Raw genomic sequence first — 11,193 nt, forward strand, 5'->3', positions numbered from 1 at the left:
TTGCTTCTATTTTCTCATGAGCTTGGTAAATCCAGGAAGCAGAACTTTTAAAAGAAAATTCCCAAATGTGGCTGGGCGCCGTGGCTTGTGGGTGTAATTCCAGCACTTTGGGAGTCTGACGCAGGCAGATAACCTGAGGTTGGGAGTTTGAGACCAGCCTGACCAACATAGAGAAACCCATCTCTACTAAAAACACAAAATTAGCTGGGCATGATGGCACATGCCTGCAATTCCAGCTACTTGGGAGGCTGAGGCAGGAGAATCTCTTGAACCTGGGAGGCAGAGGTTGCAGTGAGCTGAGATAACACCACTGCACTCCAGCCTGGACAGCAAGAGTGAAACTCCATCTCAAACAACAACAACAACAACAACAACAACAACCACAAAACCCAAATGCATTTCCTGTGCACGGTAAAACTGAAACAGAAAAAGTGTAAAGTAAATAGAAGTAACTGAAACAGTTTATGTAGATTAATTTACTTCTCATTTGATAAAGTTTGTAAAGTAATGAGCAGAGTGTATTGCTCCAGGGACCCAGATATATACATTTATTCATGCAGTAAAAATCTATTCTTATAATGACCACTGATACTTATATCCTAAATATTTCTGAAAACATCTCAGGCCTGCATCATCTTTGCAACATTGCCTTATGTTTTATCTTTGTTCATTTGTTTATGTGTCTCAGAATTTTATGCTCCTCACAGTATTTAGAGTTAATTATCTCTAATGCAAATAGATCCGTGAACCACTCCTGAATACCTAATGTCCAAGCATCTTAAAGGTATATAAGGATTTCAGAAACTGACTTCTGGGTTGGGCACGGTGGCTCATGTCTGTAATCCCAGCACTTTGGGAGGCTGAAGCAGGTGGATCATTTGAGGTCAGGAGTTCAAGATGATCCTGGTCAAACAGGTAAAACCCCATCTCTAAAAAAAATGCAAAAATTAGCAGGCGGTAGTGGCATGCACCTGTAATCTCAGCTACTTGGGAGGCTAAGGCAGGAGAACTGCTTGAACCTGGGAGGCCGGGTTGCAGTGAGCCAAGATCATTCCACTGCACTCCAGTCTGGGAGACAGAGTAAGACCTTGTCTCAAAAAAAAGAAGAAAAAAAGAAAACTGATTTCTGCCCAAATCTTCATCCATAGCCCGTTCCCCATCTGCCTTTTTCTCTGGAATTACTGAGCTGCTGGCAATGGCCCCCTCACCATTCCTCTATTGCAGAGAAATACATACACTCTTGGAGGCTTCTCTCCCTCTCTCATTGCTTCCTGGCATGTGCTCACCGTTTCCTGTCCTCTGCCTCACTTAATCTGGCTAACCTCACTCTCTAAGTCGCAGCTCATGCATGATCTTTAGGAAAGCCATCGCTGACAGCTTTTATTTTCCTTCCTTATACCCCAGTGCTTAACACATAGCAGGGACTCAATAACTAATTATTTAGTAAAGTTAAGACTGTTTATACAAAGATGATTCAAAAGATTGTCCTCTACAACCTAGCAGCAAAGGGGATCAACAAGTAAAGACATGATGTGCAGTTCAGGTGGTAAAGTGACACTGGAAAAATTGCCAAAGTACTAAAGGAGGCCCATGAAGCAGACACGTGTGTGTGGAGAAAGACAGCTAGAATGAAGGAAGACTTCACACAGCATTCTGAGCCTTTTTTCTTTTTCTTTTTCTGTTGTTGGAGACAAGTTCTTACTCTATGCCCCAGGGTGGAGTGCAATGACGTGATCAAGACTCACTGCAACCTCAAACTCCTGGGCTCAAGGGATCTTCTCACCTGAACTTCTTGAGTAGCTGGGATTGCAGGCACATATCAACATACCTGTCTAATTTTTTGTAGAGTCAATGTTATCTATGGTTCCCAGGCTGGCCTTAAAACTCTTGGCCTTGAGCAATTCTCCCATTGTGGCCTTCCAAAGTGCTGGGATTACAGATGTGAGCTATTATGGCCAGCCTACATTCTGAGTCTTAAAAGATGAAAATAAATTTTTCATCCCAGCACTTTGGGAGGCCGAGACGGGCGGATCACGAGGTCAGGAGAAAGAGACCATCCTGGCTAACACGGTGAAACCCCGTCTCTACTAAAAAATACAAAAAACTAGCCGGGCGAGGTGGCGGGCGCCTGTAGTCCCAGCTACTCGGGAGGCTGAGGCAGGAGAATGGTCTAAACCCGGGAGGCGGAGCTTGCAGTGAGCTGAGATCCGGCCACTGCACCCCAGCCTGGGCGACAGAGCAAGACTCTGTCTCAAAAAAAAAAAAAAAAAAAAAAAAAAAAAGAAAATAAATTTTTCAGAATAGTAGGGGAAAACATCTGTGATGTAAAAAATGGGGTGAACACTAATTAAGGTATAAACAACGACAATTTTGCAAATTATTAGTGACTGCCAACTCAATGAGTGTGTTGTAAAAAGATACTGTTATGAATTATAGTAAAGTGTTACATTATATATTTTGACTGCATTTCAAAATTTGTTTTGTTTGCAACAGCTTTGTTTATTTATATTGGGTGGAACAATTTGTAAGTGACCCTGAGATTTTGTATGGCTTGAACCTGGTGATACCTAGTGTCTCCCCAAGTGGTTTGTTGAAGTTTTGGATAATGAGAAGTATTTCTTAAAGAAGTAAATATTTCAGTAAACAGTAAGCTTCATTTAAACTCTCAAAATATATAATACAAAGAAATTTTATTCTCTATTTTTATAAAGATTATAGTCTTTATCTAACTGTTCTTAGTTCATTTGAACTAAACCAATGAATTTGTCAACAGAACAATCCTTACTAGTGGCTTCAGAGGAGGAGCAAGAAAGGCGTGAAAGAAGCAAAAAGAAGCAACCACAGGTATATAAAAATTTAAGTTTCTTGTTTAACATTGTTTTCTTTTTTTTTTTTTTTTGCTTTAGTAACGAAGCATAGACCAAATGACATGACCTTTTAGAAGATACCTTTAGAATCAAATGGATCATAATTTTATATTCAATTTTTAAAACATTTTAACCTGTTACAAAACCTAAGATATTCTTACTATCTCTAGTAATTCATAGTTGTCTTTACCCTTGGAATTGAGGCAAGAAATCTTCTTTTATTTTTATAACCTTACTCTTAATACAGAAGGTAACATGAAATATTGAGTCATATTACTAAGGAATAGAAATTATGAACAATTTAACCATGATGGCCATTGAGCTAAACTAGTGCTAAAGGAGTCATCATTGCCAGCGGTTCAAATGTTGCAGTTTTATATTGCTGGTCATCAGTGTCGAGTTTAAAGATTTATTCTGTTTTGTGGTCACCAGTTGACTTCAGTGTCTGTGTTCAGGAAGTGAATGGGGTCATAAAAGTCAACCCAGTTGCCTATTAAGAGAATCCTACCTTGCAGAATGGGACTTTTGGTGTCAGGGTACAAACAATAACTTTATTTCAACATAAATACATAGTAAATATTCCTACAATTTTAAAAATCCATCCACTATCACTAGTGGAACTTAAAATATATTAGAAGTGGATATAAGCAGAAAATCTATCTAGATACATAACACTATCATAGTATATCATTTGAATTGGAATTTAAAATTTTGCTTCTCTTTCTTAGTGGTGTTCAGTTTGGCTCTCAATAATTGAGTGTTTGCCTAGTCTCTAGTTAATCTTCAGAAATATACGTGCACTGTAGGGGCTCACTCTTTCTGGTATGCTGAGGTAAAATCTTTGTAAGAGAGGAATCTTTTATAATACTACATATCTTTGAATTCATTTCTGGTAGATTTAACACATAATGAATTAAGTTCAGTCCAAACAAACACAGAGAGTTCAGCTTGCCAGTTCATGTTTCTCTCCTGTTAAGCCAAGGCAAATTATTTTTCACATTTTAGTTACAATCCCATCATATAAGAGTAGTGACACATAGATTAAGTATCAGTTAAATTTTAATTATTTTCTAACATTTCTTTGTTTGTACTTGATTAAAGCCAATTTTAAAACATGTACTCCAACAGAAAACACAGTAACTGAGAAACAAAACAAGCAAATTTGTTTTCCATTTTGCACCTGCCAAAAAAAAGGTCTCAAGAACCAGAACTGGGTGAGAATTGTGATAACGGGAATCTATCTGTATATTCAGGACTTTCTTTAATATTCATTACAAACAAGTTCAAGCTGAATATTGGTGAAAGTTTTGAAAACTCCAAAAGTATTGCTTGCCCTGAGGCAGAGCTTCTACATAGTAACTCTAAAGAGGGATGAACAAAAAAGGAGTGCCCTCTGATCTGATGAGTCATGTCCATGATTGTGAGGAGGAAGATGCATCTGGAGGGTCTAACTCTGTGGCATTCCAGGCAGCGCCAGAACAGAGGAAGCCCATGACAAATGTCTTTCATTCCATTCCCACTCCAGGTACCTGAAATATACTTACCAGTCATCTTCTAAACTTCATTTAAATGAAAATAAATCAGACTATAAAAATGATAACAAACAAGACACATAGTTTGTTTCTAACACAGATGAAGAAAAAATTTTTAATGATACAGACACCAAAAAATTAAGGAACCTAGTAATTATGATTGAAATGAAAGATGATTAAGAGTTTGACATGCAAATAGCAAAAAATATAAACCCGAATACCACTCTTTGGAAATTAGACATTAGGTACTGGCCTCAGTCTAGAGATCCTGAAAGTCTTTTTGATTTGTGGTTTACCCACTCCAAAGAAATGAAGCATATGATTCAGATAGAAAGCTACAGTATTTCTGCTGCTACAGACACTTCTAAAAACAGAAAACCAATACAGTGCTTATTCCAGAAGCCACCATATGACAATCCCAGTGCTAACAACTACAAAAGCAGGAATCTTGAATTATCAAATGTGAGTTATTCTCTGCCACATAGTGAAAAAACATAAAAAATATAGCTAGGAGACTTACAGCAAGATATTCCAAGGTTTAAGAATGAGATAGGCATGTTACAAGTAGAGTTCCCGGCTTTGGAGAAAGAGAAAGTCCAACTTCAAAAAGACAGAGGTTCACTTGCTGCTTCTCTTTTTTCTCTTTATCAATTATTTGATTTAGTCAAATTTTCTATTCAAGAAAATCTCATGCGTACAGTTACAGCGGGATTATCTAAATGTGTAATTATGTGTCAAAGTAGATTAGTTCTGCTATCTAAATAATGGTTCCGGAGAATGTTCTCATAATGTTTGTTCATTAATCAACCTAAGTCTCACTCTCAGTCTTCCAAGTGGCATATGGGCTGGGAAACTAATTCAGCCATATACCAAGAGACCTTCTGAACCAGAGAAACATAAAGAAATTGCTAAAGAAATAAGCTCTAGATTCCAGATTCTTTTTTCTGTATTCATTTAGAGATGAGTTACATTTATTTATTAATAGAATGGGAATACAATGGGAGGGAAGCAATGACTGAAATGAGCCACAAAAACACATCTCGCCTTGAGAGTTGCAATGAATATTCCCAGCCAAATGAGTCTGTTTAATGTGTTTTCATGCATGCAAGTTTATCTGCTTAGCTCAAACTGTTTGAACTTGTAGTCCCATCATGGTTATTTCAAATACTTTTGAAAACAGATATATACTTCCACATATTTTAAAAAATCACCAGTTTCCAATTTTTCTGCTGAATCAGACCTTATGTTGTTTAATAAAGTATAGTAAGTTTTGGCATGTATGATTTTGATCATATAAGAAGCATCATTTATCAGCCAAAAATTTAACCTTTGACTCTTTAGTAGGAAGTTGAGTTCTGTACCTTGTGTTCTAAAGATAGAGATTTTCTTCTTTCAAAGTAAAAGCACATGAGGCTTTTTGCACCCTCTGAGGCATTAAATTGCTTTGCTCAAGTTAGACTTTTAATATATCTGACTAATTTGATAAATTGATCTTTTATGTAATTCAGCAATATAGAGTTGTATCATGTTATTTGGTGCCATGAAATGCTAGTGAATGCCACCTTAGGAGATGTGGATGAAACATTTAATAGGTCTTGGTTGGTTTGACTCCCATTATCAGTAGATAATGGGGCTAAAGTTGATAACTGGACCATATACATTCCACCTATCAACTTTTGTGGTAATTGAATGTGAAATCTGGGAAGCATTGCATTTTCCAGAATTCTGCACTAGAAACTCAGCAGTTTCACTCTGCTTCTTGTGTTGTGGCAAACTTTGGTTCCCATCCTTCAGGGAGCACGTTTACTTTTTTGATATCCCAGGATTCAAATGGAAAAAAGAAAAAGAGAGAGAGAGATAAAAGACAGTGGGGAAAAGAATAGCTTAGTGCAGAAAAGGGAAACTTCTTTACTGTTCCTGAAACCCCACAAGGTCACATCCTCTTCATCTGGCTATTTCATGTAACATGCAGGTGGTAAAGACAGAAGACATATGTTAGGCCTGTGTCTTTTTATCTCTCTGTTTCTGCCAGTCAGATAGCATAAAAATTTATATCAGGCAGCAAAGAGTGGATGGGAATAAAAGCACAAAATGGAGAAGAGTCCTTTTTGAAATTTTGTAAAATTCTTCTGTTCACTCAAACAGAAATAAGCAGATTTGGCAAAAATTTCAATGGTAAAATGATGAGTACCTTATAATTATAATCATTATATACAATGATAAAATTAAAGAAAACACAAAATACTTTTATGATAAAAATGGTGACATTTAACCTGAATCAAGTGAAAAAATCAGGGGAAAATGTTCTTTTTATTGAATAAAATAATAACAATTATTATTTGTATTACTTTTATTAAAGGTCAAAGAAGGAAATAATACAAACAAAAGTGAAAAAATACCAGTATCAGAAAATCTATGTGATCGCACAGCTGCTGCTGACAGATTACCCCAACAAAGAAAGACTGGGGAAATGCATCCTCAGCAGTTTCCCAAGAAGCTGAAGGAAGAGCGTGATAGGTAAGCCTAGAGCACGGATTTTTTTTTCTTTTTCTTTTTTTGATGGAGTTTCTCTCTTCTTTCCCAAGCTGGAGTACAATGGTGTGATCTCGGCTCACTGCAACTTCTGCCTCCCGAGTTCAAGCAATTCTGCTGCCTCAGCCTCCCTAGTAGCTGGGATTACAGGCATGTGCCTCCATGCCTGGCTAATTTTTTGTATTTTTAGTAGAAATGGGGTTTCACCCTGTTAGCCAGGCTGGTCTCGAACTCCTGACCTCAGATGTTCTGCCCACCTCGGCCTCCCAAAATGCTGGGTTTACAGGAGTGAGCCACCGTGCCTGGCTGCCTGTAGCAGTATTTAACAGGAGGTAATTGTCATTGTGCTATAAACTAATGCAAACTTGGACTAATATTCCTTATGATTAACAAGTTTTATATTTTTACCAGGGATATTTAGTCCTGCCTGGTAATCAGAAAAATGCAAATTAACATAAAATAAGATATATTTTTAAAAGTCATGCTGATATTTAAAAAGTAATTACCAGTGTTGGCGTATGTGAGGAAAAACGCATTCTCGTACACCGTTGGTATATGAAATTGGTAAATTATTTCCGAAGGGCAACTTAGTGCTTTGTATCAAAAATTCAAATAACCCGACATCCCTTTAACTCAACAACTCCATTTCTGGGACTAGATTTCACAAGAAAACAAAACTTGTGTAAACATACACACACTTATTAAGGACATCAATTATATATTACACATAATGAACAATAGGTTAATAAATATATAAAATCTATGTAATAACAAGGTGAATTGAAAGTATTTAGAAAGTAATATAAAAAATATGGGGTAACAGATGTTAGACTCTTTAGCCTAGTTTTGGCTGACAGTCATCTGCAGATATAGTTTGTGTGAGGGACAGCTGAAGGTGCCATCTTACTCTGTCAATCATTTGGAGAGGTACCTGCAATATTTCATAAAGATGAAAATTTATTTCTAGTGAACTTAGACACTTGTCAATAAATAGTAACTTTAAAAATGTAGTTGATCGTAAACAATCTTTTCTAATAAGGGAGTAATTATGATTGTGTGATTTAAAAAGGTAATTTTGAACTTGTAACTTTACTGAATAATCTCCAGTATCCTTTTTTATAATATATACTAGAGTGACTAGTAACAGAAGCTTTAGCGGAATATCCTTTCCTTACTACTTTTCAAGTATATGCATTCTTTGGAAGATGTTGAAGTGAGAAATTAAATATCTGAGAGCTGCAAAGGAAAAATAATCCAGAACATGGAAGTTTTATTAGGATGATAAACAACATCTGCAGAGATGAGCTCTTTATTTTTTAACAAAATGCATTTTAAGAGAAATGTCTTTATCTGCAGATGCACCTTCAAACAGGAAAATGAAGAAAAAATAAATGTTAATATGCTGTACAAAAAAAATAGAGAAGAATTAGAAAGGAAAGAGAAACAACATAAGAAAGAAGTTGAAGCAAAACAACCTGAACCGACTGTTCAGTCACTAGAGATGAAACCAAAAACTGCAAGAAATACTCCAAGTCAGGTAAATCAATCTTTGGTAAAAATTCTATATTTTAAACATTATTTATCAATTTTACTTATAATATCCACTTGATTTAATATATACTCTAATAGGTCTAAAACAAATCAGAAATGTTATCTCACTTTTAAAAATGAATGATGACACTTACAGGTACAATTATTAATATTTATTATAAGTCTTGGCATCCACATAGGATATTATTTTATTACCAAGTGCTTTTGCAAACAATAACATGCCATAATGTATACTTAGTGATAACCTATTGATAAAAATGTTGTTCCCAGGAAAATTGTTCCTTGTACTTCCCTATTTCATATTGATTACTGTACCTAAAATAAAATAAAGAAGAAACAGAAATTATTGCAATCACAAATAATCTCATGATATTCTAAGAAGAGTTCTATAAATTTTATCTTATTTACCGTTGGTGTTTTAAAATAAAAGTTTTATTTTGTATTGATATAATTACACCACAGAAGTAACTGTGATCTGTTGGAGAACTAGAAATAGACTCAGAAGTCCTGGGGAATATCCTGTAGCTTGCTTATATTTTTAACCTTTCTTTTTCAAAATTATAGTAACTAGAGGAGTTCATCAATGAATGTACATAGGAGTGACTAGTATAATGTCTAGATTTATGATTTAGTAAGTGTAATTCTTATAAGTGACTATAGAAGTGTTAAAAGAGTCAAATTGCAATAGAATATTATCTGGGAAACAGAACTGTAATAACTTTGGGAAATTTTATCTGTCCAAATATGTGTGAACTAAGGTTCTTACTATAGGGTGGTGTAAGGGTTAGATATCAAAGTGTAAATGCATTTTTTGATATATTTTAATTTAGTCAAATTTGTTAATGCTTTAATTTATGCTTTTGGGTTTGTTGTAATTCAGGCAAAGGCTTTTCCAATTCTGATATTCTTACAAATTCTCTGGTGTGCATGTGTGCGTGTGTGTGTGTTTACTTTTATGAATTCATTGACTTTAAATAAATTTCTGAACTTTTTGGAATTTATGCTCTACAAGGTTCAAAGTTTTGCTTCAACTTTTTCTCCTGTTGGATATCCACTGACAGTAAACTTTTTAGTGTACGGATGTGCAGGTTATTCTTTAGCTTCAGAGGTAATCACGATATGTTATTTTATGGAGTACTAGCTAAAACTTTCTTTTATTTTATTTAGGATTTTCATACTCATGAAGAAACGGAAGATCTGATGGATGAAAATTGCATTTTGAAGACAGATATTGCTATACTCAGGCAGGAAATACTCACAATGAAAAATGACAACTTGGAAAAAGAAAATGAATATCTTAAGGACATTAAAATTGTTAAAGAAAGAAATGCTGCCCTTGAAAAGAGTATAAAACTCAATGAGGAAATAACAAAAACAGCATTCCAGGATCAACAAGAGCTGAATGATCTCAAAGCTGAGAATAAAAGGCTCAATTCCGAACTGCTGAAGAAAAAAGAAAGCAAGGCAAGACTGGAAGCTGAAATTGAATCTTATCAGTCTAGACTGGCTGCTGTTATAAGTAAGCACAGTGAAAGTGTGAAAACAGAAAGAAACCTAAAACTTACTTTACAGAACACACAAGACATTTCTGTGCAAGAAAAAATGAGTTCTGATGTCTCCGAAGTTGAAGATAAGAATGAGTTTCTCACTGAACAACTTTCTAAAACGCAAATTAAATTCAATACCTTAAAAGATAAGTTCCGTAAGACAAGAGATACTCTCAGAACTAAGTCATTGGCTTTAGAAACTCTACAAAACGACCTAAGCCAAACCCAGCAGCAAATAAAGGAAATGAAAGAGATGTATCAAAATGCAGAAGCTAAAGTGAGTAATTCCACTGGAGAGTGGAACTGTGTGGAAGAAGGGATATGTCAACTCCAGCGTGAAAATCTGTGGCTTGAACAGCAACTAGATGATGTTCATCAGAAAGAGGATCGTAAAGAGAAAGTAATTAATATCCAAAGAGGTTCTATTGAGAGTGGAAAGAAAGACCTCCTGCTCCAAGAGAAAAATAAGAAGCTAATGAATGACTATGATCATTTAAAAGAAAGTCTCTTTCGATATGAGAGAGAGAAAGCAGAGAGAGTAGTAAGTATCAAGGAAGAGAAATATTTTCAAACTTCTAGAAAGAAAATGTAAACATTTGGTTCTGGATACATGTTGAACCTAGTTGAATATAAAAATCAATAGATGAAAAGTGTGTTTACCATATTGTATAATTCCATTTACGTGAAGCATCCAAAAAAGAGAAACGTATAGGGACATAAAGTAGATTACTGTTTGCGAAGGGCTGGGGCTGGAAGCTGGTAATGACCGCTAAAGGGTGTGAGGGATCTTGCAGTGATGGAAATGCTCTAAAGTTGGATTGTAGAGACAGATATAGTATGTAAATGATATTTCAACAAAGCTGTTTTAATAAGAAAACATAAAAGGCAAAATGTGTTTATTCCATCAGCTTAGAAGCATACCTTGTTTCTAGGAAATAAAAGGTAGAGGTGACACATGATTTACTTTGAGAAAAGACATTGTGTCACCTGCAAAATTGTATTAGGCACAGAGTCATATTTTCAGGTAGATAGTCCTGTACTGGTTAAATAATAATTTTAATGTCTTTATGTTGCCACATGTTAAGACCGTGATGAAGGTATAAATGGAAATGTTTACACCTGAAATGAGTCTTTTCAAATTACAATTTAATTAAGTGATTTTCT

General features: G+C 35.3%; 1 protein-coding gene across 1 annotated transcript in view; it reads left to right on the forward strand.

The window, feature by feature from the left end:
- LOC144329451 (putative ankyrin repeat domain-containing protein 20A2) overlaps window positions 1-10,621 on the forward strand; it is an 82,770-nt gene extending 72,149 nt beyond the window's left edge. The window contains exons 12-15 of the mRNA XM_077949111.1: window positions 2,774-2,844; window positions 6,759-6,916; window positions 8,288-8,468; window positions 9,650-10,621. Coding sequence (XP_077805237.1) covers window positions 2,774-2,844; window positions 6,759-6,916; window positions 8,288-8,468; window positions 9,650-10,621 — 1,382 coding nt within the window. The remainder of the gene's footprint in view (window positions 1-2,773; window positions 2,845-6,758; window positions 6,917-8,287; window positions 8,469-9,649) is intronic.
- The last annotated feature ends 572 nt before the right edge of the window (window positions 10,622-11,193 follow it).

The sequence above is a fragment of the Macaca mulatta genome, chromosome 10 (genome assembly GCF_049350105.2).
Source record: "Macaca mulatta isolate MMU2019108-1 chromosome 10, T2T-MMU8v2.0, whole genome shotgun sequence".
Classification (NCBI taxonomy): domain Eukaryota; kingdom Metazoa; phylum Chordata; class Mammalia; order Primates; family Cercopithecidae; genus Macaca; species Macaca mulatta.